We start from the raw sequence: 27,748 nt of genomic DNA, 5'->3' as shown, positions 1-27,748 counted from the left end.
CCCAAATGGAGTCCTGGACTTGGATGAGACCAGCTGCAACACCGCTGTATTCTTTAAGGAAGTAAAATACCTTAAAAGGGCTTTTAGTTCCTAAAGGTTTTCATTTATTAGAATGCCAGAGGAAAAGAGTCAGAAAAATTTTCCTGAGGTGTAAAGGGAACCTCAGACCAAATGCTCAGAAAGCAGATGTTTTCTGGATGTTTTGAACAGTTGGGGGGAGAATGACACATGTCAAGAGCTACCATCCATTTGGGGTACTCTGAGTTGGGGCAAGATCCCAAGTTTAGGAAACTATTTCTTAAATAGTTGCATAAATTTTCTCGCATGCGTAAAACCTTATGGTTTCTAGCATTCTTCTCTATGCTGAAGCAAGAACTTCCAGATGTTCAAAAGAACCAAATTTCTCTTACTTAAGACAGGTGAAACAACAGCAATTACCAAGCTGTGGAAAACTGTTTTCTGTTCTGTAAAAAATCAGAATATCTCATGAAGACAGAGTTCTCCATAAACCCAGTACAATCAAATCACATGCACAGAGGGAAACTGGAATTCTCAACAGATCTCCAAAACCTGGATAAGGGAACTGTTACTCAGTGAACTCCATTTCTGCCATGAGTCTTCCCTGACAATAACAGTCCCCTGAGGAGGGGAGAGGAGGCTTAACAGGGAGTCAAGGGCACAAGACAAGTGCAAAATCACAGTCAAAAGCTCACAAGAAGTTTTATAAGAATAAGTTTTGTAAAAAGGCTAGAAAGAATGCTACACAGCATTTCCTTGGAACGTTTCCAATGCCAGAGGAAAATTACAACTTGATAAATTAGCATGTAAGAAAAAAACTGTCCCTGAGACAATTTCAGATGATCTACCTTTCTTAAGAAAAAGCTTATATGATTTTTCTAGTAATTTTCCTAAATAATTTAGCCTCTCATTTCCCTTATAACTTTACCTATCAGAAGAGTTTAGTATTAACACACATTTTACAACCTCAAACCCTTTACAACCATTGAACAGGACAAAAGTTCTTAGTAGATTTTTAATCCTTCCTTATGTCCTTGTGCATTCAGATTAAGTGATGTCACTGGAAGACAGCAATAGTACAGACCGCACATGGACCCAGCTCCTCGTGTTGAGATTCCAGCTGGGTAAAAATACGCAGTGTATTGAAAGATGCTGGCATGATCACTAATTAAAAAGTTTGACTGTTTTAAATATTTTTGTTCTCTAAGCGTCCTCAACGTAAAACCTTGGTGAACTGGAAGTTTTTGATAGCTGTATTCCCTTTCTTATTACTTAATGGAAGCTTATACCACCCTCCTTAATAATAAAGAGAATTCAAATTTTGAATTAGGGTGCTCGAATATGAGAAAAATAACCCCACTAGATTTCTCTACTGCAGAATGTAAATAAAGTAATATTTTCCTAGTATTTTAGTGATATTCTAACTAGCTTTGCATTTAAATTACAGTCTTTTATTATTTTTAATATCCTTGTTCAAAGTCAAATTCAGAGACTTGAGACAAAGCACAAATTGACAGATAAGGCTGTCTGGCCCTTGAATACTAACATTTAGTGTAAACCCAGTGTCTTAAGGAATATGCCTCTGCTGAAATTTGAAGCTGAATGAATTGATTACTTGCCTCTGCTCTTGATTCCTCTTTCTCATTTTCTCATGGGTGTGCCTACGAGCTAAAGTAAAACGAGAGGCAGGTAGGACCAAGTGTAGGTAAAACCTCCCCATTCCTGAAACAAGAAAAGGAAGCACAAAGGAAATTTGTAAGGCTGTTATCAGATTCGAAACAGCATTCCAGAATTCTCTACCCTGTCCACCCTTCAGCGTGGACACAGAGTTCAAAGATTCATAAATCCTTACTACAGTCCTGTAAAAGAAACCATTAAGCTTGTTGTGCAGACACCTAACACACAAGATTTGTTGGAGCTAGAAACATAGCCTGACAGTCTGGGCTTTGAGTTTCCTGTCCACGTTTGCAAAACCCACAAAAGTTTACATTTTGCATGCTAATTTTATGCACAATAATTCAATTATATGCTATTTAAATTCCAGTCACCTTCTGCATTGCTTGCTGGTTTAGGTTTCTGGCATTTGGTTTATTTTCACACGTGCTTCAAATAGAGACATTGATTAATTTTTAAAGCCATTACGCTTTTTTCATTTGTCTTTGGGGAAAATGGCAAACTTTTGTGAAGCTCATATTGATTGCTAGAGCAGGAAAGAGCACAGGTTTTTGGTACAAGAACTTCTCACTTTGAAAACAAACCGGTCAGCTTCAACAATAATCCATAATTTCCTTCATTTAATAAGCATTACGATCTAACAGGAGTAAAGGGTATTAACAAGGTAATGAAGCATTAGTACTAGCGTGGTCAGCATCTAGCTGTCAGATACCAACATTTCACAGCATCTGTTAATCCTAAGCAAAGTCTTGACTCTTACTCAAAGTAAAATAAGCACAGTAGGTTTCAAAAAGGCACATCACACGTGAGGAGAGAGAACTGGGATACGATTGTATTTTAAGGATTCTGTGTGAAGTTACCCAGAAAAAGATCTTCCAAAAAGAAAAGACTGTAGACTGCTGTCCTGGTTTGACTGACACAGGACTAATTTCTCTTCTAATACTTAGGAAAACTGCACTTTTAGGAGACTCTAGTGTCTGAATTTGGGAAAATATTTACTTTGTAGCCAGCTATGGTGTGTGGTTTTCAAGGTCTGAGTGTTTTTGAGCTAGCCAGGTGCAGGGATGAGGAGGAGCGAGACCTGGGCACTTGACCCAAGCTGGCCAACAGGGTTATTTCATACCATGAACACCACATTCAATATAAATTAGAAAGTTTGCTGCAAAGTGCTCTCTTTCCCTTGATGGCTGCCATCCTGAGAACTTCTTGCCCTGATGCCGGACCCGAGTCCTCCCGAAGCCATAGCGCTCGCAGTGACCAACATTTGCTGTCACTGCTGGGAGTGCACAGCTTCCTACTGATAGAGTTGGCTGGGTATAATCCTTGTATATTTTATATTGGTATCAGGATCAATACTGGTTCTTTAGTGCTATTAATGTTAATTATCTAGTTTTATTCTATTAAATCTGTTTATATTTCAACCCCGGGGTTTTCTTTTTTTTCTCCTTCCTCTTCTCCGGTTGGGAGGGGGTATCGGGTGATAGAGTAATTGTCTAAACAACAATAAACTGTTGTGGGTTTTCTCAAACGATAACAACTACTTAAAAAATCTCCCTTAGAAGAAAGAAGCAAAAAAAATCATGAACTGCTTAAGACAAACTGCTTCAGTAACAGAACTAAAACCAGGCCTAAAACTAAAACCCTAGACCTGGGGTGGCTTGTTTTTGGAAGAGCACACCACTATTATTATAATACTGTAATACTGGAGACGGATATACAATAAAACTACCACCTCCAGTACTTAACAGAAACGTGGAAGGGTGTCGCATTTTCAGTATACTAGAATTATTTCTCTCCAAGCAGAACATGCCAGTTAATAAAACTCACACAGATACTTGAGACAACAGAGGGCTTTCCTCATATGCTAAGACGAGTCTTGCTTTTGCCAGACTCCAAGGTGGACGTGTCTAGAAAGCTAAAGGCAACTCAACTCGTTCTTCTCTGACCATGCCCTCACCCTGTAGCTCAGCAGCACACATACCTGCATCTGTGAGGTAAGGGTTCCTCCTATGACTTCCTTGTGATTTCAGGTAAGGTACATAAGGAGGAGATCATCTGATAAAGCAAATAACAGGTGAAATTAAACAATCCACATGGTGCAGTATTTGAAATGCCAAACATTTCTTTTGCTTTACACCTACTGAGCAGAAACATGTAGATATAAACAAACAAAACCCACAGCATTGTGCAAACACAGCCTGTATTGACTTTTCTGTGCATCACCCGTTCAGGGCAACTAGACTGGAGACCAGTACTCTACAGACAGGGAGGCAGGGGACTTCTCTCTACTTAGTTGTTTTTAGCTTCTTCTAGGGTTGTTGGGAAGCAGAGATTTCCACATAGATTGGACATAGCCCTGGTACAAACAGCTGTCACCTGACCAGGGATGGCTTCTTGGAGGATGAGGGGTACCCTGCTGCACACACGAAAGCAAACTAAGAGGATTAGTGACATGGTGTCTTCAGTGCCAGATGCTAGTGCCTTTATATTGCCTCCAGAACTGCAGTTTTAGTGAAACACCCCACAAAATAGCAAATTTTATCTCCAGCAGAGAGTGCTTCAGTTGTAATTTTGTCTGTTCCCACATAACACACTACCATATACTGCTATACTATATTCCATAAGGAATCAAAACGAGTTGATTTTAGGCTGTTTTGAAGAACAGATGAGCAACTCTCCCATAACACAGTAAATCCCTAGCTAGAAACACACACCTTTGGACAGCTTAGAAAAACATGTTTTCTATTTATTTAAAAATAAGTTTGTAGTTACTACATTGCAGTGACAGTAATTCTTACACATACATTCTAGTTTGTATAAAAGGATTCAAAGTATTATGCATCAAAACTAACATAGAAAGTGTCCACATAACAGTAAAGAAATTTCCAATCCATATGTACAAAAAGAAAGGGCACTGTTATTCTGGCGAGATACTTCAGGTTATGACATGATAATCCAGACTTCTGGAAGGAAAAAAACCTTGATAAAGCTAAAGAATTATAGTTTTCAAAACTGTTACTCATTACATACAACAGATTTGTGTTTTACAGAATTCTGTACAAAATAAGCGTAATTTTTAATCTGAAAATGTGTCAGTTTCAAAATTAACCTTTCTAGGTCATTTCCTCAAAGTGGAGCTCCGTTCTATACATATTTAAACATTATGACAGAATTTAATTCACGCAAGATCATCATCCAGTTGCCCGCCACACTTCTGCAGTTTTAGTATGGTCCAAAAATGTAACTTCTGTACAGTCTCAATGTATTAGCAAACCAAGCACTAAGCAGTACACGTACATCATACTGGCATGTGTACATGATAGGTACTTATATTTCTTTCTACTCCCAATTTGTATGCCCTCATTCTTTGTTCTTTCAAGGTAGAAATTCATAGCATAGTACTACCTTCCCTTCCTAAAATGTATTGTTTGCATTATTTGAAGTGAATTTCCTGATGTATTTATCTGCATTAAAAAGGATTCAAATGACTACTTGTCTCACTACCGACCCCCTAAAAGCTAAATTTATTCACCTTTATTTTATTGCAGCATATAAGGTTTCTCTCTAGAATGCCTTGAGGCTGTTACACCCTTGGGGAGGGGGGGAAGCTAATCGCCCTTTTCTGCGATTAAAGACGTCTTTTATTCTAGCTTTCCTGGTGCATTTCCTCCTCTAACACTCCGTAAAATGACACGGCAAATTCCCACATTAAAATTAGCACAAATACAAAAGCACCTAGAGGTTAGCTCTAGTTTAAAACCTACCTGTTATTTCCCCCAGATATGGTAGAAAGTGTACAAGCTGTATTCCTGTTCAAAACCAGGAAACTACATAAGCTGTCAATCCCAGACTTGTTATTGGAAACACATTGTCAAGCCTTGGCCAATTTTATGGAATTTAATACGCTTTCCTCTGCATATGAACAAGCATGTATATACAATAATTTACAGCAGAAAACTAACAGCCCTTTTATCAGTTGAATATCTATGTCCCCTTGGAAACCAATCTGTTAAAGAACTTCAGGGATAAAAGAGAATATGTTGTATAGTAATTTTATACAGTTAATTTGGCTTCATTATATAGTAAACAGAAAATGAGCTTTTGCTGTTTTTAGGTGAGGTTTTAAAGCACTCTACTTTCTGTATCACAGCACTGTTGCTGAGTTGTATTTAAATTCTTGTTACACACTACTGTTTTAAAAAAAGGCAAAAAGGAAAACCTTTAAAAAAAATACTGTGGACAAAATATACTACTTTAAAGTAAGGTAAGGACTCGGGACACAATGTAGTTATTGTGGTATAGCTGTATCTTGATTGACCAGCAATATGTTAAAATTACCTCAGCAAGATTTACATGCTTCAAATTAAATGCGACTGTTGATGAAAGTGAGCTTAAAAACCTCTAACCTCCAATCTACTATGTAAGTATGAGGTGAAAGGGTCCCATTCAGTTAAGCCTATTGCTTTTATAGAACCAGTCAACCATTTAACGTGTGCCTAAATTCAAATTACACGCTAAAAGCATTTACTTGTAGTCCTTGATCCAACAAATGTGAGCAAAAGATTTAACAACGTGGTGTAAAAATTGTAACGGGCTTGAAGTTACTGAATGGACAGGCTACTTTTGGGGTTGTACGTAGTCTTTTTTTGTAAGACAAAAGCCTCTGGCACAGAATCAGAATTGGTACTTGAAAAATATTTGTACAGCAATACAGTGAGTTGTCTCTACACTACAATTTATTTTTTTATAGCTATTAATATATCCTACGTGCTGCATCAGGGTCCTTTATCAATTAATAGTTTTACAAATATTAAGCCATAGTAGTAGTTAACTCAAACAACTCAATCTTACAAGTCTATCAACAAACTGATCACATGTACAAACCGGACACTGTACAAATAAACATATGCAAATATATATCACAGCAGTCTAATCACTGAAGGAAGACATTTTTCTGTAAAGCTGTATCACCGGTCATTGCCGAGTGATAAAGAGCTCTAGTTCAATATTGACAATAATGAACACTACAGTGGTAAAATTTAAGTTCAGTTCCCAGAAAACACACTAACAACAGAAACAAAATGGCTAAAGAGTTGTTAAGTATGTAGGCACAGGTACAATGATTTCTGTTAAACATTTAGAGCACACTGGTATCACAGAAACAGAAGTTATTTCCTCACCGGTAGTTAGAGAACGCACTGTTATGAAGATACCACTCAGTGGTAAATACCAATTTTAATGTTTCCCAGTATAGAGTAGAAATACCAGAACAGTATCCTCGTATCCATGTCAAATATAAAAGAATTTAATGAATAAAACTGCGTTAATTGCTGCCAGGTCTGCAAGATCGTTTGCATGTATATGACTATGAATCTATGTAATATTTACAATGCAAATGTGAAACAAGCACATGAGATTTTGATACTCCGTTTTCTGAAACAGTTGTTAGGTACTTGAGATGGCATTATAAAACATGCATATAGCTACAGTTATTAAATTATTTCAGAACATTGACCAATAGTTTATTGCTCACATTTAAAAATTTAAGACTCTGTAATCAAAAGCTCTTTTTCTGTCTTGATACAGTATGTCACAACAATCTCAATACATTCTTTCCCCAACCAAAATGCACAGTCTGATGGTGACTGAAGTCTCATAAATAAAGTTTGCAACCTAGTGAAATTAAATTATAAAAATATAACTTTAAGTACATCTGGTATTAACTTTAATATTTTTTAGTGTTGCTTATATAAAAAACTTGACCCAAATTATGCACAATTTATTTTAAAAGCAAAAAACATTAATGTGTCTAATATGAATTAAAAAATTACTGGCTGAAGTCACTGATATTATTGGGTGGGAAGCAGTACCCATGTTCTGCAGGTAAGGCCTTCTACTCTCAAAGTTAAGATGTACAATCTCCTACCTACTGTTAAGGGAACACATATTATTTCAGTCTCCAAAACTTACTTACAAGGTATTTTCGATATATAAATATATACATAAACATGCCATACAAAACATTATTACAAATGGAGTAAATACAGAGGTTGAATTTTCAATATAATCTTATTTCATATATTACAATGCAGATAACATCAGGAAATTACACATTTTCAAATGATTGCCTTCATCAGCAAGATTTGACAAAATGAACAAGTAGAATCAATTAGCTTTGAATTGTGAAGCTGTATTGCAACTGTACAATCATAGCTTGTTATCTTACCACATGTTTAGTGACTCCATTTTAATTGATAATAAAGAAATACTTGTTAGAAAAATAAATATACCAACAAATGAAATGCAAACTAATCCCTGCTCCCCAAATTCATATCCATAACAATTCAAAGAGGATCTGGAAAATATTTTAGTAATTTTTTCTTTTAGCAAAATGCATAATGAACTACATAAAACTAGGTATGGTGGATACCAATTTGCTATCCACAGTAAGCATGCTTCTGTTCCTCTTGGTGCCAGATACCAATGATCTTTGCTGAAACATTTAAGCTTTTTTTTTTTTTGTAACAGAAAATAAAGAGTGAAGAATTAGGCCTCCAATAAGTATACAGAATCTGTGCAAATGTAAGGTCTTAATTCTGTATGCCCTTCCTTCCAGGTATTGCAGATGACGTTTGTAAAAAAAAAAAAAAAAAAAAAAAAAAAAAAAAAAAAGAATTATTATAAAGTAAGGGTGTGTACAGAATTGAAGTTTCATTTCAGGTTTATTTTTTCAACTAAGTTAGGGGCACACACACGCAAAAAAAGCCCTCTCCCACTACCCAAACTTCCAAAATAATGTTTAACCAGATAAGTTTGGTTACATTTTTGTACCATACCAGATCTCAGAAAATACGACTACTTCTGTGTTGGTTTTTTTTTTTTTTCCTTAAAACTGGACAATACTTTAAGTGATAGAAAATGGTATTAAAGTTTGTTTGCAAAGGTATAAAATAACTAAATGTACCATAAACAAATAAATAACTGCTTTTCTTTTCTAGAGCAGTACATATAACAATACATTCCCCTAAGTCATATAGTTATCATTTACAATAGACAACTTAATTTTACTAAGGATGCAAGAAATAATAGAATACAAGGCACAATCATTAAATGGAATTTTTCTTTAGGGTGTATATTGACTTATGTCAGCGTGATATACCATAAAAAGTGCAGAAAAACACAATGTGCAATGAGACCACTGTATAAAACATGATTGCATAAAAAGTGATTTGGCCTTTGAACCTTAATAATTGAAAATAACCAATCTTCCCCTTAAAATTAAACTATAAAGTATGACATTTTAAAATTTATTTTCAATTCTAGTGCTATCTAAAAAATCCTGAAAAAAATTTATACCTGGGTAATATTTTATATGTATGTGTTTATGTATATATTAATATATACACATACACTCTTCTTTGTAGGTCATTTTAGCCTCTTAAGTATGTCTAAAGTTGTAGAAACAACAATCAATCTGGATCAGAAAGTAAACATCATAATTCCATACCTGTCCTGTAATTTCCTTGAATCCTTTAACCAATTATACATTTTGTCTAAAACATCTCTGTCAAAGGACCCCACCAGTGCATTATTTTCTACCAAAAGTACCAAAAAGGATACATTTCAGAACAATGTTAACAACTTACTATTTAAAACAAGACACAGCTTTTATCACTGCAAATGGTATGCTGTACTGACACTCAAAAAGAAAAAAATGCTTTCCACTGCACTGATTCTCAGTCTTTGGCACAATAAACAGAGATTTAGTGATTGATACAAGAATCAAGGTCTGAAAAATTAGACATTAGTCAAACTTTTTCCAATGTGGATATATATATATATTTGTGATTACATTTTTGCTATGTTTGGCAGAACTTGGATAAACCAACAGCCTGTGCTAGGCTTCTTTTGCAGTTGAACGTTCCATCACAACTGAAATTAAGCGTTTTCAGATTAGCAAAGTTTGGTATTTTTGTATCTAATAGAAATGTAAGTGAATTTACTGCCACTTTTTGCCAAAATCTGCCTTCCTAGGCAACCTGGCTTTACAATCAAAGTGTACCTTGCTTGGTCAAAAATAGACTTCTGTTTTCAGTTTGTGGCATGAAAAGTTTATCATCGTTTTTTAATTGTGTAGAGATACTACGCACTACTTGAGCAGAGTAGTTCTCAACTCCATACATTAGTCAGAAGTTGCTTCAATTATTCTCAACTGTGAACAAATGACTGTTGAAATGCATAACCTATTTGGAGGGCAATAAATAGCAAAAGTTTAAAATATATATTTCTTTCAAAGAATGTTCTTTCAGTTTATTTTTTGCTATATTTTTTCCCCAAATCAGAACATATTCTTCTAACCCATAATAGCAGCAGGGAAGCAGAAGTCTGTTCTGCTGTTCCTTAACTGTACCTGCTTCATAGCATTCCGAAGTAAAACCCTTGGTAAAAATTACCAACCAATTAAATTAGCTTTTGCTTTTTCAGTCAACTTTCGGACTCTGCCTCTGCTAGACGTTCCAAAAGTTAAGGAGGTGTCTTCAAACAATAGCTGCCTTTGCTCTTCCTCAGAGTCATCTTCATTGTAAAAGGCTGTCCTCCTACCCTGGTTTCTAGTTCTCATGTGAGGTTCAGAATCTTTAAGCTCTTCAGACCCCTCCTCCATAGGCTCATCTATCTTTTTCCTCCTGCTTCTTGTTTGCATTTTAATATTCGCAGGAACTAAAAGGTCCGAGCCTGGCTGATGGGTCTTTATCTTTCTTTTTGGCTTTCTACCCCCACGGCCTTTTTTTTGTAGTAAGTCTTCCTTCATATTATTTTCAGAAAGAGAATTGCATGCAGTAGAAGCAGAGGCTTCTTCTGGTACATCCCTTGCGGTCTGGATTGTATTCTGCTCTGGAACCTTTTGCTGTTCAACAATTTGTGGCTTTTTTGGTTTTCTGCCTCTTTTCTTGTGCACCACTTCACAGCTACTGTTATTAGTCTCCACCTTCGGTTTCCGTCCAGGACCTCTTTTAGCTGGAGGTTTCGAAGGCTGTCCTCCGTGTCCATTTACCTGAATGCTTCCTGATGCCAAAGCATTATTCTTGCAATCTGCTGTAAAGAAATGAGAGTACTTATCACATAACAGATTTGCATTTACATTCATTTTCACACTGCCTTAATAAAACTCTTACTAAAGTATCTGAATGGATTCACAGTGATTGCCAATCTGTCAAAATCTAAGAAACCCAAAGTAGAGCTCGAAGAGCTTCATGCCAGTATGCAATAAGGACTACCTTATAGTTGGGTTTGCCCAAGGTAGCTTGAAGAAAAAAAAAAAAAACAAAAAAAAAACACAAAACCAAACCCAAACAAACAAAAAAAAAAAAAAGAAAAAAATCGCCTCTCCCCCCCCCCCGCCCCCCCCCCCAAAAAAAAAAAAAAACAAACAGAAAAAAAGAGGAAAAAAGGGAACAGCTCAGGTGTTTTTCTTGACTGACGCTACACCAGTGGACAAAACCTCCTATTTGGTACCTGCAACAGCAAAAAGCTGCTCAAGAAGCATTGCTGCAAGGATCAGGAATGCTTCACAGCAGGTCATCTCTGCGGAAATGAAAAAGTTTTTTTTCAGCCTGAGGTAGCATCCTTTATAGCCAGTTCATTACACCAAGGTTATTTCAACAGTAAGTGATGAAAAGGGTAGAAATGTGGGTCTCGAACAACAACAAAAAAAGGTATGCAATTTGCACAGATTTCTGACATTAACAGATGGCAGAAGGTATTTGCTTGGAGACTTTTACAGGCTATAAGTTTTTCGTAGGTGAGTGGTACTCAACTTCCTCAGTGGGGCATGTCACAGGACCCCTTACAAGATGGCGTGATACCACAGCCCTTGCCTAAAACATGTCCAGGACTCACAGACAGCGTGATAGTTCATCCAGTCCTTTGATGGAGTATCAATGCACAGCTCCTGCTGTGTTCAAACATGCCCCATCACACGCTAAAAGCACAGGCCTCCACTGTCACATGAGTGGATGTGCAGGAGAGCAAGGATCACGTCAACAACATTCAGATACCTCTAACATGACCAAATATTCAGTCGTATAATGGGTGAATATTTAGCCATGCAATGTGGTGACAGTCCAGGCCTTTGTGAGAAGCTTGTAAGGAACAGGCAGATGATTTAACTTAGCACACCACAAGCTGCTTTTTCAGAAGTGTGGATGAGTATGAACAAACAGATAATCCTCAGGGAGAAGAGGACTACAAGGAGTAACCAGATTAATTAGCTGGGGCCCAACTTGTAGACTACTGTTTCTCCATCTTCAGAGAAAAGATGCTTAGTGGATCTAGCTGCTTCGCAGCAGCTTCACAGTTCAAAGCTCCTTCGCAAACAGGAAAGCTTTTATGACTAGATCTTAGTTCAGTCTCCACAGAAGCTTTGACTTTTAAGGTATCCAGACATCAAAAGACCATGCAAGTTCAGTCAGTATGACACTAGGTCTGATGAACCCATACAAATAAACAGAAGCAGTAAACACAGCATAGTTCTATTCTGCTGTGGCAAAAAAAATGAAAGAATGAAGTTGCAGTTGGTATGCTCTGACCTTTATGCTCGTGGTTGTGGAAGGTGTAATCCACTCAGTGCTACTGACCCAAATATAACCCACTGAAGTTTTATTGGGTAAAAGCCCCAGGGTTTAAAGTGTGACCTTGAAGAAGTCTGCTTTGGAATCTGAGAACTCGTAAGCTGACCCTTGTAATAATTTAAATGAAGGTACAGATATGTCAATGTATCAAAATTGGATAGACAACACCATTATCACACCACGGAAGTGGTGCTAAGGGCAGTCAAACCCGTGCTAACTGATCAAGAAGAAACTCACTGTGACCAAGTTGTTCCACTAGACTTCACTTTTCTGCTAAATCTTAATGTATACTAATTTCCCCACCCCCAAATTATCACGACTAAGGCACAACACTACAGCCACTACATCTGTAACTGGGAGGGAAAAAGTTCCAAAGAAACTCTGTACCTTGTTGATTAACAGTGGAAGATTTTACTTTGCGCTTGATTTGCTTCTCTTTCTCGGGATTTTCTCTTGTGGAGTTATTCCTAGTGTTATGACTGTAATCAGACTGACTAGGGATTGATACAATATTCTGGTTCTTGGAATGTTTGGTTGAATTCTCCAGTACTAGAAAGACAAAAAGAAGAAAAAAATATTCAAGTGTAGTAGTTTATACAGCTAAAAAGGAAGTCATGTTCTACTACAAACAAACAATTCGAATCAGTGATCGAGAAGTGAGAAAGCTTCCTGGCTAAAATAATATAGCCTAACTTGCTCAGTTTTACTCTGATGAAACTCAAAGGCCCAGCAGCTTTAAAACAGAAGCAGTCTTAGCTGAGACAAATACATAGATTTCCAAAGAGCAATTTTTATGTTTAAAAACATTCACAGCTTCAAAAAAAAAAACCAAACCAAAAACAATCAAAACCCCAACTTGCCTGACTTTCCTGACCCTGCAGTAGTATTAGGCTTTGTAATTAAAGGCTTTATTGTTAAAGGCTTTGCTCCTGAAGAAGTAGATGGTTGCTCTGTAATAGCCACATCCGTTATCCCCCTGTTGCTTCTAGTCCGCACAAGGGAAGAAGTTTCAGCTGCTTTTCCGTTCATCTGAGGTGGAGCATGTCTCAGTGCTGTTGACCGTGCAGGTGCAGAAGACGAAGAGGTGGCAGAAGTTTCTGCCTTCAGCGGAGGTTTTATTAATCTCCTCTTCCTTTCAGGGCTGAAAAAGGAGTAACAGTTTGTATCCTGGATGACCACTTTTTTTACTTTACAGGAATAAATAAAATTAAATGCTAGTGTCTGAAATCATGGGAGTAAAACAATCACCTATGTATGGAGTATGTTAAAAATATGACATTTACTGTAGAAATTCATGGAGTTGTGAGCCTCTGATAAGTGAATCTTTACAATAAATGCTATAGTTACACAACAAAGCATGGTGCAGTCACTATCCTAACGATGCTGTTTTACTGTACATGTTTAGCAGTTATTTGAATTTTAAGCACTTACACTAGGATAGCTCTAAGTAAATTTTAAAACTCTTCCACATCATAGGGACTTGCATGTCAAAGCTATCATTCTGCAATATAGGGAATAGTAAAGGAAGTATTAAGAAAAAACCAAACTAATTTCTACTAATGAGGTATGTCAAACTGGCACAGCATTTAATGAATAGTGTAAAGGAGTTAACGTACCTGGATGCAACACTACTGGAAACTGAGCTGCTTCTACTTCTTTTTTTTCTTCGTTTCTTTATTGTATTTCTTTTATGAAAGCGTAGTGCAGATTTATAATCCGATAAAATAGAACTTATGTGTTCTTCAAAGAAAGCAGAAAGGCGCAAACTCATGCTGTAGATCTAAAAAAGAAAAAACAGTAAACAAGCAAGTTTTAGACTTTTCCAAAGCATCATTTTACTTATTTATCGTTGAACAATAGCTAGAAAAGTAAAATGATTAATATGGAAAAGTTTTAGGGAAATTTACAGCCTGTCTCAACAAATTGACACTCATCCATGTGTAGGTTTGCTTTAATATTTTCATGGTTTTGAAAAGTGTATTACAACTAAGATCAGACACAAAAGGAAAAATTAAAAAAGCCACCTTTTCAACTGCCTCTCCAGAATGCGTCCCTTTCTAGCTTCAGTAGAAACCAAAGAGATCCCTAACAGAGTTTTACTGTATCATACCTAGGGTCAAGAAATCTGATGTTCTTCTGTATTAAGTTACATCCTTATATCCCATATTTGAACATCAGTTTATTCCTCTTATGGATGAATTGATACTACCAGTGAGTTGGTTGCAGCAGGTACAAAATATGTGTTAAAATTATGTAGGTGCACATTTTAATTTTTTTCCTTTCTAGCCTCAGATGATTTACAGAGAGACTCAACTGAACTCAGTTTAGATCACAACTAATTATTTGAGCACAGCTGCTATTAATTTTGGAAACAAAACCACAGAAGTGAACTGTCTAGATACTTAAAGAGAAGACAGGGCACCTTCTTAGAATATGAAACACAAAGACAATATTATAACAGTTGCCTACCTAAAGACACACCAGACAAACTATCAGAGTGCCAGATTAAACAGTAAGCGTGACAGACCCTGAATGCGTTACTGGAGAGGACATCCAAAGAAATTTCTTAAGAAAATATGTCAAAAAACTATATGAAAATATGTCTAATGTGCCAAGGAAAAAAAAACCAAACATGCTGATGGGTTTAGGTTTACTCTTCAAGTAAGCATCAGTGATGTAAAGAAAGATGCTAAAATAGCACTGAATGACAAGTCAGAGTAAAATCATCACCGTTCAACAATTACACATTGCATACATTGCAAGTACATAGGTTCAGGAATATTAAAATTGTTGACATCAGAACCTTCCACTTCCAAGTAAAATAAAAAAGAGCTACAAGTTTACCACTATACCATTCTGTTTGGAAGAAACATGAAAAAATATGAAAACGTCAATAGAATCTATGAAGCTACAAAGAGCTAAGACAACGTATGTCAACATTCCCTTCATGTTGGTTTGAGGAGATCAAGAAAAAGAAAAACCACAGAAGAATCCAGACCTGCCCCAAAAGCCCTGCCCTTTGATGCAACTGAAAAACAAGACACTGATTCTTAGGCAGCCCAAATAGTGAGTGAGACTGTCTATTACTATCTGAATAGAGACTAAACACTGATCAGTCCTTCATGCTTGTCACCTACTAAGGAATTTGTCCCTGTGTTTTAAGACAATGTCTTTAGGTCCTGATGATTGATTTGCTATTTAGAAGAGCCAAACATAAAAGCTATTAATAATTCTAGTCTAACACCTGAAGTTTATTAGTAGAAGAAAAGCTACACAGAAGCCTTGAACAAGCCTAAGTATACATTTATAGCTTTCACTGCTAACAGATACTGTACCTACAAGTCAATTTAAGGGAAAATATTAACTCTACCACTAGCAGGGCATTTCAGTATCAGCTCCGTAAGAATAGCTCTGTAGGCTTGTGCTTTACATAAAGAGTTCTGTTTCCCAGAAATTTTAAGTGCTTCATTACAGTCTCCCTGCCTACCAGTGAACAGCATACAATGTCATTATCCTCTGCTCTCTCTATCTGGATATTTCAGTTTGGGACAATCTCCAAAGTACTGTACCCACAATAACGTTTCTACAAGTCTTTCCTTCAGTGTGGCTCTCCCTTTAAATTCACTTTCACAGTGTTTTGAAACACACTTGCAGAACATCAGAACTTTAGGTATTTAAACAGTACATGCTCCTTTAATGCAAAGCTATACTACTTTCTCAGAAATATTCATGTTTGAAGATCAGAAATAATTAGACTTGGTTTTAAAGTAATCAATTACACTGTCTGTTTTCTGTCCTGTGTTTCAGGTAGAGTATTCTTTCAAACAAACAAATAAAAAAAGATAAAAAGCCTTACCCTTGATCTTTTACTTGGTGTATAGGCCTTAGAATTGCTAAAAATAAGTCTCACATCTTTACACAACTCCATTGGTGACTCATAGTTTCCAGCTTCCAGTGTTTCTCTAACAGTAGCAAAATCCATAGGAGTGTCAATAATATCTCTATAATCCTGTTAAGAAATAGCAAAGCAATGTATTACAGTTTTTTTCCCCAAGGCTTAATGTATCATTTTCATTAGGATGCATTTGATAAACCTGTTAAAACCAAATTGTCCTCTATAATCAGTATGGAATACTCCCAATGACATTTTGCTCCTTTCTACTCATACACAACATAACTCCTCACAGACATACTCGACAGGATGGAGGTTAAAAGTTAACTGATACAAAACGCATTAAATGTTGTAAATACATTTACTGAAATACAGAGCTCAAAATTTTGTGTCCTAAAGGTTATATTACTGACACACTGTCATGAAGATAACCGTGATATGAAAGCATGACTACAAGCTCTCTGGGTGGCTTAGCAGCTCCAACGTGGTACTAAGCCTAATATTGTTTTTATGTATTAGCTTTAAACTATGAAGTTTGAATATTAGAACCCAATCAGAGGCTTAGCACATCCCTGCTGAAACCTGAGCTGTTTCCCAAATGGAGACCTGACCATTTAGGAAAGTAATATTAAAACAATGAAAACTCCACAGGCTTAAATAGGACCCTGTTCAAGCAAATGTCAGAACTTTTTTTTTCTAGGCTATGGAAGAAACAGAAGAATATCCATATGACAAAAAAACTTAAATACCAAAATTAACCAAAAAGTTAACAATCCGTAAGAGCAAACATAACCTGCGTGAGTGCCTCTGAACATTAAACAGGTTTGTGACACCAGGGAGCAGTGTTTCATGCCCAAGCCCAGTAAGGAGGCTCTCTCTACAAGCTCACTTGAGGATCTCAAACACAAAGGGCCACTTACAGTTGGCTACAGCATAAAGTTTAGGTTACTTCAAAAATAATGGTGCCCAATGCTTGCAGAAGTGTCAAGACAGACCTACTAGTGACTTCCGAAAGAGAAGCATTTCTTTTCTCTCATTGGGGCGATTCATTTCCCCCAAGATAATCACCTTAGAGTGATATTTTAAAGAAAAAATTAATTAGAACAAAAGCATGCAAAACCTTTGCTTTGCTACTGAAAGTAAAACTAGCTTAAAAGGCAACAAGACTTCTGTGTTAAAACATTCTGTAGTTACAAACGGCTGCTCATGCTTTGAACTCCAGTGTAATCACCCAGGCAGAAAGCAAGATTTGGGAAAGTCATTGTTACTACAGTTAGTGTTTCACTACAGTTCTTCAAGTGGGTACTTTTTCTGCATCAAGCCCAGATGACTGTGATATGACAATTACTTTTAGTTTTTACACTGCTGAAATGAAAACAAAAGATAATCCATGACAACATTTGTCAGATGCAAAACCCAAACATATGTACTTCTTATACGACCATTTTTCACCCAGAAAAGCAAAGACGCATCTTAATTGCAAAAGCTGTGATTTACTTAACAACATAGGCATCCCTGAGTATAAAACATTTTGCAACTAAAGTATTTAAGACAGCAAGAACTACAATTTCTTTTGAAATTACTTTAAAAGACAAAACACATTGTTATCAGGTGACAACCAAACAGTGAAAAAAAAGTTTGTCAACAGGGCTGCCTGACATTTCAATTAAAAGAGTTGGAAAAATGGTCACAGTTGAAAGAAAACAACTCGCCTAACAACTGGATTATAACCAGCCTTCCTGTTCTAAAATACTCACTGGGTATTCAAGGAGATCCACTGGTTGTCGAAATGGTTCAGAGTCTTCGCACTGGAAGATGAGATTTAGCAGCTCCTGGCATTGCTTTTTCCATGACTGAATATCATATGACTGGGCTCTATTACGTAGCCGCCGCTTCGGCTGATGATCCTGAAATGACAATATTGTCTGGTATATAACAGATAAACTAGGTACCCTGCAGGATGCAAGTTCTAATTAGTGAATTCATACACGCAGCAGCACAGACAGAAATGCTTTTACATTAAACAGCTCAGCAGAAGAACACTTCAGTCACTTTAAGTTCAAAACCTTCCAACAGTTGAGATTACACAATAATAAGAACATTTTCAGTTTTACAAGCCTCTGTTTACAAATGCATTTCTAATTATTTACAGCACTGTAAATAATAATAATAAAAAAAGTTACCTTTCTTTTTCTAGTGGAAGTTCCTGGCACATTTGTATCTTTCTCTTCTTCCTTTGAGCAAGATAATGAGTCGCATAAAAAGGTTAAAAAAATATAAGCATATATGAGTGGGTGAGTTCTTTTATACTTCACTTATAATTTGAGTCTTCACAGTTCTATCCCTGTCCCTCTGGGAAGCATTTCATCAGTTTTGAGAACCTCTCAGAAGTCTGAAGAAGCATCTAAATTTTCCAATAAACTGTTCAAGCTCTCTGCACTAAAGGAGGAGAGGAGGCCGGATTTTTACCCAGTTTCCCAGCTGACAGAAAAACCATTTAACTGACTGAAAAGTACACCCCACTCCCTTACAGTGACTGACAATAATACTTTCATAGCTAGTAGGACAGACAGTGGTCCCCGTTTCTCCAGTCTATCAATGCCAATGTCTAAGACACAACCACTTACCTCATCAGAGTCAGACAACACTTTCTTCTTCATTGCATTGTATAATGGAATTATGTCATAGCAACTCTGGTCTCTGTGTAAAAAGAAATGCACACTAACATTTATTTTCCATCCTCACCTATGCAATCAACTGTATTTTGCATAGGATAAGGAGAACACTTATGAAGCCATTCCCAAATAAAACAATAAAGTGTTTAGTGCTATATGAATACTAAGAGGACTGCAGTAATAAAAGCTAATCTGCTCAAAAAGCTGTAAAATATTATTTGCGCTCTACAAAATACTGATCACTTAACAGTGTCAATGTTTTAAAATTAAAAATCATAACCCTTCATCATGAATTTATTAGCATTAGAAAAATCTAATACTATACCACATAAGGAGCTCTGGGGCCCATCTAGCTTTGTAAGAGACACTACAGTGGATTTAGTGTACAAAAGTGCAATTAAATACATTAGCACCCACAATGTAAGACATTTGAAATGTAATGTTTATTTATGTAAGGACTAACACTGTTATTGTATAAACCTGCATAATTAACTCAGCAAAACAAATACTGATTTTTAGTTCTTGTATAACATAGCAAACTCCCACACAGAAGAAAGCCCAAAGGTGTTCTACTATGTAGCAATACAAAGCACCAGAAAAAAGGAGTAAACACTCAGCAACTCTAGACTGGAATCATAATCCATAATACAGGAGTATTATGAACAACTGGGGTAGAAGGAAAAAAAAAAAAAAAAAAAAAAAAAAGCTCTACCCCCCTCTCCCCCCCAATTTTCTGCTTTTTAAAAGACTTGGGTAACTTAGGCTAAGACTTAGATTCTCAGAGGCATCTAGATATTTCACTCTCATTAGAACCACAGGGTTTGCCTTCCATAGTCTAGGCCTTCTACCCTACATTTAGAACCTTAAAAAAAAAAAAAAAAATCAACCCAAAACTCTGGGCTTTATATGCATTGCTAGTTCACTTAAATGAGTATATTAATAGACACAAGCTATAGGCCATTATTAAATAAGAATATCCATGTGTTGCACTAGTTTAGCTAAGCCAATTAAAAACGTACACTTTGAAAAACCTTGAGCTGCTTAATTAATCAGAAAAAAGCTACAGAGATGTTACAAAATGTTAAAGAACAAAGTTAGTAATAGAGAAGCCCTTTAGATATATATCTGTTCCTAAAGGTGTATTTCACTAAGACTTTTTAACATCTGAAGCAGCTGAAGTATTTTTCACTCTCCAGCCAGTATCAGAAATCACAGGCACTGAAGATAAAGATTTAGGTATGAAGTCAAAGTCCTAGATTTCCAAATACATAATGCAATTGTAATGTTTTTAAGAACACATGAAATAAAAACGAACAAGATTCAATTTAACACTGAGAAACCAAATCACTAAAAAAGTCATGATATTTGTTAAACTAATGAAGCATATTGCCATTTCTACAGGGTGGGAACGGCAGCATTTCACTGTGTACAAGGAAATCAAGGCAGTGGACACACTCAGTGAGCTCTTCTTACAAACTGGGTCTGCAGATGTGTCAACTGACTGTGAGGAATCTGAAACATTTCCTATTGAGTTTTTCTATAGACAATAATTAAAAAAAAAGAACATCTGAAAGACAGCTACTATTTCTGTCAACTACAAAGCCTCCAATTTTTATTTTGCATATCAAACACCATTTTCAATCACATTGTAAAGACTTAAGAATTAAATGCCCACAATTATATTAACATAGGCAGCATTCAAACTCGAAATAAGAACTCCTAACTTACCTATAAATATATCTATCGCTCCATGAAGATATTCAGACCCATTTTTATAATTTAGCAGAAAGTCTCTTGAAATTAAATGCCATGCCAATCAAGGTATTATAAAACTTCATATTGTTTTGAAAACTTACATGTTCTTCATCACGACAAGCTTTATTCTTTTCTGCCCCAAAAGCAGACAACAGGCTTAGTCAAGCTACAGAACTATCTCAATTTAAAATTCAGATCTGAAAAGGCTAAATACCTTGCTAAGAGACAGGAATAACAACAAAGCTACTAAGCAACTCACTTTATGAAGTGTAGCAGAAGATCTGTGACAAATTTGGCAGATTTGACAATAGGACTTCCAGGTTCATTAAATGTGCGAGTATTGTGTTCTATGTACCGGACTTCCCACATTAGTGATGAAAGGCGCCTGTATATGAAAGGAGGGAAGACAAGACTTAATTACTAGCAATTTATATGAAACAGGAGAAAAAGCCTTCCTCCAATGTATTATCCTATTTTTTTTTTTTTTTTTTTTTTACATTAAATCAGAAAACATGCACACTTTGATATGTTGCCCTTTGTGACCAGCAGAAGGCAGCTTCCTCAGGCTTCCAGCTCTCGTGTTATGTCCTGCAGTAATTTATACAAATGACTTTACGAATACAGTGCTCACGCTCCTCAGGAAAAGTCAGCTGTGACGCTTGAACTTTTATGATTCCTTTATGATATAACCCACCCTATACCACCTCTTAAGTTACAGCTGAGAATTAACAAAATGGTCATAAAAAAATTATTAAAAACATACATACAATGATCAGAATTCCTCACATAGCTCTAATGATGTAATTATGGAGCAGCCACAACATTATGCAAAACAATGCACAAAAGCAAAAATAACAAAAAAATTTAAATCCAAATCTAAAAAAAATGCAAGAAAAAATAAAATACATACTATTTCAAATAAAAACTCTGACGGCATAGAAGTTACAAATATACACAATCTTCTATTTTCATACTAGCAAGACATGATGAAAAGAAATGCTGCAGAAGTGTTTTGTGAGTGGGAGATCATTTAACATGTTTAGTATAGCATAATTTTATAGATACAATTTAATCTCGTTTATGGGTCCAGTATTTAGGTCTATACAATGCCAGTGGTGACTGCGAAAGATCGTATCTTTTCTGTTTTGCATTTTTTAAAAAAACATACGGGTGTGCAGATGAGAAAAAAAAAAATATGTTTTAAGGTAAGCCTGATGAAAAGCTACCAAAATCATAAGAGATCTGAAAAATCCCTCCTGCAGAAGGTAAAGAAAAAAATGTCACTGGAAAGCACAACACAAGGCAGTTGCTTTTTACCAATCCATGTTTTGGCAATACTACAAACTAACAAAAAAAAGATTTACCGAAGAAGGTATGCTGATTACCAAAAATAACTGCTAACTCTTTTGACAGGAGAAATAAAATCCAGCAAAAAAATCCTCGCCACCTCTGATTGCAAAGCAGTACATTACAGAAGTGAAAAGTGGATTACCTTATATCACACAATAAACATGGAACAATAAATGTGCATTATTGCATTACAATGTATAAAACCCCCATTTTTAAAAAAAATTAAAACATTAATTTAGAGTTCAATCTTCAGTTAGTATGCCTAAAATATTACAAATTAACTTTGAAATTTGGCCCCAAACAAAATGCTATCAACGTTTATTCAAAATAAGTATTAGAAGGACACGGATTTTCAAACCAGAAATATCCCAAAATCCAAAGGAAACAGAAGTAATTTAAAGGAGCATACTCCTGCATAGGTAATATTTAGTGCAAAAAAAATACAGCAATTACAATCATGATTTAGAAAAAAAACCATCAAAACAGTGTCAAAAAGTTAAAACTTATTTTTCTTGCTGTCCAACAATTTAGAATTTCAAAGCCAGTAATTTAAGAAGCTATTTTCTGTGTAGCTTCTTAAGTGATCATGCAAATTTTTTGATTGTTTTTTAAAGTGCATTAGGTCAAAACCACTTCACATATATGAAGGTTTCTCTTATTCAAAATCACGTTTGTTTGTTTTTTTTTTTTTAAACAAGATTTATAGTGGAAACTTAATCCTTTTGACTAAAAGTCATTTTACTGATCTAGTCTTTGGTCTTGCAATTTGAATCACACATGGAACAAGTTAGTTGCATAAAGCAGGACTCTGAATGCCACATAATTCTAAAATACACTTTGGAGAAGAGATGTTTGATCCTTTTTAAAGTTTCATAAAACGGAAAGCTAGATCAAGGACAGAAGATGGGAGAAACGGGAAAGCGCACACCTGTACCCATCTCCTAGTTGGGTATTACAAGACAAACAGCTACCAAAAATATGGTTGCCACTATTTCACAGCAGGAACTGAGACCCGGATCTAACCTGTAAAATCTGCTTTCCAGTCTTTGTTTAATGGTACTGAGGTCTGTGGGATATGCCACAACAGTGCAATACATTGGGTAAGCTTGAAGATCCACAGGTGCCACAAATGCAGAAGCAATATCTAGATCGAATAAAAAAAATTACATAAATCATCAGTTATGTACCACAGAAGTCCCTTAGCACTTTCAAGATTCACAGCCACGCAACACGTTATTTCTTCATGTTTGAAATGCATAGCACTTTCCCCCAAATAAAAACAATAACTACTCTAGATACTCCGAACAATTTGTGATATTCTATGTATAGAAGTGCTTGCTGAGGTGTATGCTGCAAGTTCATTGTTGCAGTGACTACCCATTCTGTTGTGCACGAAGCACCACACTCCTCAGAGACATGGCAAGTGCATGCTAAGTACACACATTTGAAAATTTAAATGTATACATTATACATATACGCAGACATGTAATTCAGTACTGTTATTTACAACACAGGCTCATTTCATTACGTTTTATATTGCCCCTCTCCCATCTTCAAAGCAATTCATTAAATTCTCACCATAAAAGTTACAGTACCATTTCAAGCTCATTGACATACAAGGAAAATTCAGATTCAAAATAAAACAGAAACACAATCTCCTGTCCCTACCTAACAGCAAAGAAGCCTTCTGAAACCAATCCACCTAGAAGACTGCTGAGCAATTTAAGTTGTGCACCTACAGAAATGTGTTTGGTTTTTTTTTTTCTTCCTGTGCTTAAAAGCATCATGAGTGCTTAAACACATCATTTTAACATTTTATACCTCAAGGGAAAATACTCTAATACAAAAACATACAAAAACCTTTTAAGTCTCTCTCAAAAGTCTTTAAAAACAGAACATATGTTGCTGCTAAACAGACTGCTCTTCTTCTAAAAGCTGTTTTCTTACTCTTGTGAATGTTCTGGCAACTGCTACTTTGTACTGATATGTACCCCACATGCTACAGTTACATCCCAAAGTAAGCAGTATGCTTACAACCTAATGCAAAATGTAAACCCACTACTCTTAGACGACACAATGAAAACAACTAAAATTTAATTTCCTTACAATTTTTTTCTTATGTAATTCTGTAATTTGGATTACTACACTGTATGGATATTTCCTTTCTTTTGGAAGCAAAGGGAAGCTTCTTATAGAGTATGTCACAAAGAAGTCATAATGGGGGACATGTAGGTATCAGAAGCATTTTGAGAGTTAAATTTCCAAAGAGCCAGAAAACTCTTAAGTGTCTCACCTTGCTTCAAGTACTTAAAATATCAGTTAAAAAAGAATTATCTGCGACAACTTATTTAATTTATGACCATTGCTACTCCAACACCCAAGACTGCTGACTTAACACTGTTTGCTCATCACAAAACATACAAGAGACTATGATTCAGCCTGTATTTCACTGATGGATCTCCATCCCAGACACTCATCTGTGATCATGTAAATGTTGCAGTGATGTGTTAAAACGTTTAACAGTTACCTTTTCAGAAGCTGCCAGTAAAGAGCAATTGCTCTACAACCAAACAGCAAACAGCTTTTCAGGAGAGAATCAATTACTTTTTCCTCAACATTTTACACAATTAAGGCAGTGTGGGGGAGAAAATCTGAATTGGAAAAGGCTAATACAGGGGAAATCTACACACAGGTATCCGTTCTCTAAGTATATAAGATTATTTTTTTTTCTCCTATCTGCTTATCTCTTTGCAAGTTTAACCTGAACAAGTGATTCTGATAGCTAAAGTAAAAAATCAGGTCCTTGTTTTTAGCATGTAAAGCCCAAATCCCTAACATATGTCAAGTTATCTACCAAAATGCAATAGCTACCGTTGAAAACAGGAGAAAATTTAGTTTTTATATGTACTCACTAGATGAAAAATACAAAAACTTTCAATGAGAAAGCTTTGTTCCAGTTAATCAAAGAGTAAAAGGTGTATTTTATCACATTCATTTTGGTAGTTTCTGAAGTACACGAGCGTAGTCTGAAAAATCTAACACAAACATGTTTCCCATATTATTCAGGATTTACCTAGAGTCATGAGTTGGTTTATCCCTGCAATAATTCTGTCGCACTCCTCATCTCGGGTCCTGGAACCCCACTCTCCATCCAGAGGTTTGTAGAGCAGCGTTCTACGTTCATCATCTGTTAAAGGAACACTAGTTCCCAGTTCTTCTGGAAATACAGCTAAAATGTAACATGAAAACTAAATAAACCACAAGTCTTTGTACCTTGTGTAATACATACACCTGTAAACCAAAGATATGTAACATCCTTTTACTAATCAAAACAAATGCATAGGTTCTTGATTTGCTCAAAGACATTCCGGATGCATCCAATGTATGATAAATTTAAATCCTTACAATGCAGTTTGGTGTACAAGTTCTCCACAAAACAAGATTCATCCTCTTCCGAATAGCTAATTGCAGAATTTATTTTAGAACCAACTGAAACACCTTTTCATCACAGTTAAAGTTTGTATTTTGTTTGGGGGCTTTTTTCTTTAAACACAAAATTCTTGGAAATAAATGATTGACATTGTCCATGTAGTGGTCCACCTTTTCACAGTTTTGTGAGGTGAAATGCTAAAACCAGAGCTCCTGAGCAAGCAAACTGAAAGTGCCATCACGCTAGCATTTTTGAGGACCAATTCATAACAATTCATAATTCATAATGTAACAGCAGATTTTCAGAGTACGATGCAAAGTGCTCTGATAACTTTTTTTTTTGAAGAAGGTGTAACAGAAGTCAGTATTTGTGGATACAGCAAACAATCAGGTTCAGGTTTAGTTATCTGCCTATTTTAATTCATTATTTTAGTCACGTTATCACTCTAACTTGTGTATTTTACTTGTGTCGAGGAGGTACCCATTAAAAGAAGGGTTGGACCAAAATGAAAAGTTGAAATTAACACACTTGCAACTTAAAGAATTAAGAATTATTTATGATTACTTATGAGTGACAGTATCATCAAATGTTTCCTAGAACAGATAAGTAAAAAACGCTGATTCAACTTATTTTTTTAACAGGAATTTTATGAAGTCTTTCAAAAAAACCAAAGCGAGTAAAGAAGAAATACTACATTGTTGTCTGTGAACAGTGCCTGTGCTAAGCTGTCCACTCTGCAGCATGTCTATCTGCCACACATGTTGGGCCAGACAAGGACCGAATCCTACTATTATCAAACTATCTCACAGGCCCATGTTGCATCTTCAAAGCACTGAACACCTGCAGGCATGCTGACAGGTCTCAGAGCAGTCAGTTTCCTCAAAGCTGACTTAGGGTTTATCTTCAGTCCTCCCTAACTTTAACTGCACATCATCTGTTACAAGTTTTTGTAACATTTCTGTCTATTTCCAAGATACACTTAGTTTGTCTAAGGATGGCTGTATGTTTTTTCGCAGTTCATTTACCTTGATCCGTTTTTAGTTTAGTAATTGATTTAAGGATGTTCTTCAAATGCAACTGGTTTGCAGGCCTTCCCCCACTCCCCAGGAGAAACAGGATTATTTAGGTAAAAACATAGGGGTTTTTTTCTTCTTTAAATATACTCTTAAAACAAATTACATTATTAATGTACCATACCATTACTTGGTATCAGCTCCATGTCCCAAGGGCTCATCTTCTCAGTATCACCATTGTCCCAGCTTAAAAATAAGCACATTTAAATTATCTACCAGTATTGCCTCAATGATGTAATTATTTAATGTTTGTAACATAACTTATTTATATACCACAGAGTATTATAATAAACTGGCACAGTGAGATGCATGACTGAATTTAATGAAAGCAAGTTGCTCAGTCAGTACTTCAAATGAAGTAACTAATTAAAATAAAAGATTGAAGATAAATTTGCTAACCAGACATTGTAGCACTGAAATAAGCTATCAGGATAGTCAGGCTGAAGAGGTTCCTGGCTCTCAATTGTTCCAAACCACCAAGCATCATCTATCACCGACCTGAAACGATCACCTAGGTAAAAACACAAAACCATGTCATCAATACAAGGCACTTTACTCCTCCCAAGAAAAGCATTTTTTAGATACCTTTGGCGTGATCTTGAATGCAGAAATCCTTTTGAACACTTGAAGCATCAGCAAGCAAACATGAGTCATACTCAGTTTTAAAAAAATACTAAATTGTTTCCAAAGGCTGCTTTTAAACCAAAAAAAAAGTTAATATGGCATTAAAAAAACAATGATTTGCAAATCTATCTACATATTCTTTATATATGAATTTATTTCTTTATGTCATATAAAAGGTAAACTTAGAGCATTGAAATGTCTTAAGAGTCCAATTTACTTGCGTTAAACACTACGCGCTATCTTAAAATAACTGAGCAGTGACACTTTTGTATGAGGAATATTTTATATGCTGCTGAGCTCCTCCTCCTTAGTTTCTGAAGTGCTTTTTCAGCTACCCAAATGTAACTCAGAGGTTCATCCCCTTTACTATGCAGGCAATCTGACTGATAAAGGAATAAAATTTATTAAAGTTTCTTCAAAAGGTTAGCAAAGTAATTTACTATGACATGAAATGGTTTCACTACTGCAAAGCATTCGCCTAGCTGCCAAAAAAGGTCAGAAGCGTTATTAAAAAAAATTACACATGAGAATATGTGTATTACAGACTATCATAAATTCTAACATTTTCTATAACACATGCCACAGAATTTAGAAACAATTTTTAGCACAGTATTCAGTTCGCTCAATAC

The 27,748-nt window shown here is 35.8% G+C and overlaps 1 protein-coding gene across 1 annotated transcript in view; it reads right to left on the bottom strand.

Annotated features, from left to right (window-relative positions):
- Positions 1-9,472: 9,472 nt before the first annotated feature.
- The window catches only part of PHIP (PHIP subunit of CUL4-Ring ligase complex), a gene marked incomplete at its 5' end in the record, with an annotated part of 109,430 nt that continues 91,154 nt past the window's right edge, over positions 9,473-27,748 (bottom strand). The window contains 13 exons of the mRNA XM_082481492.1: positions 9,473-10,785; positions 12,708-12,869; positions 13,181-13,461; positions 13,937-14,100; positions 16,177-16,329; positions 17,970-18,119; positions 18,396-18,446; positions 18,840-18,912; positions 20,902-21,027; positions 23,016-23,136; positions 25,066-25,221; positions 26,620-26,681; positions 26,895-27,006. Coding sequence (XP_082337618.1) covers positions 10,142-10,785; positions 12,708-12,869; positions 13,181-13,461; positions 13,937-14,100; positions 16,177-16,329; positions 17,970-18,119; positions 18,396-18,446; positions 18,840-18,912; positions 20,902-21,027; positions 23,016-23,136; positions 25,066-25,221; positions 26,620-26,681; positions 26,895-27,006 — 2,255 coding nt within the window. The 3' untranslated portion in view covers positions 9,473-10,141. The remainder of the gene's footprint in view (positions 10,786-12,707; positions 12,870-13,180; positions 13,462-13,936; positions 14,101-16,176; positions 16,330-17,969; positions 18,120-18,395; positions 18,447-18,839; positions 18,913-20,901; positions 21,028-23,015; positions 23,137-25,065; positions 25,222-26,619; positions 26,682-26,894; positions 27,007-27,748) is intronic.

Source organism: Vanellus vanellus (genome assembly GCF_965231255.1).
Source record: "Vanellus vanellus genome assembly, chromosome: 3".
Taxonomy (NCBI): domain Eukaryota; kingdom Metazoa; phylum Chordata; class Aves; order Charadriiformes; family Charadriidae; genus Vanellus; species Vanellus vanellus.
Note: the sequence above shows the minus strand (reverse complement) of the source record. Positions and strands in the feature narration are given on the sequence as shown.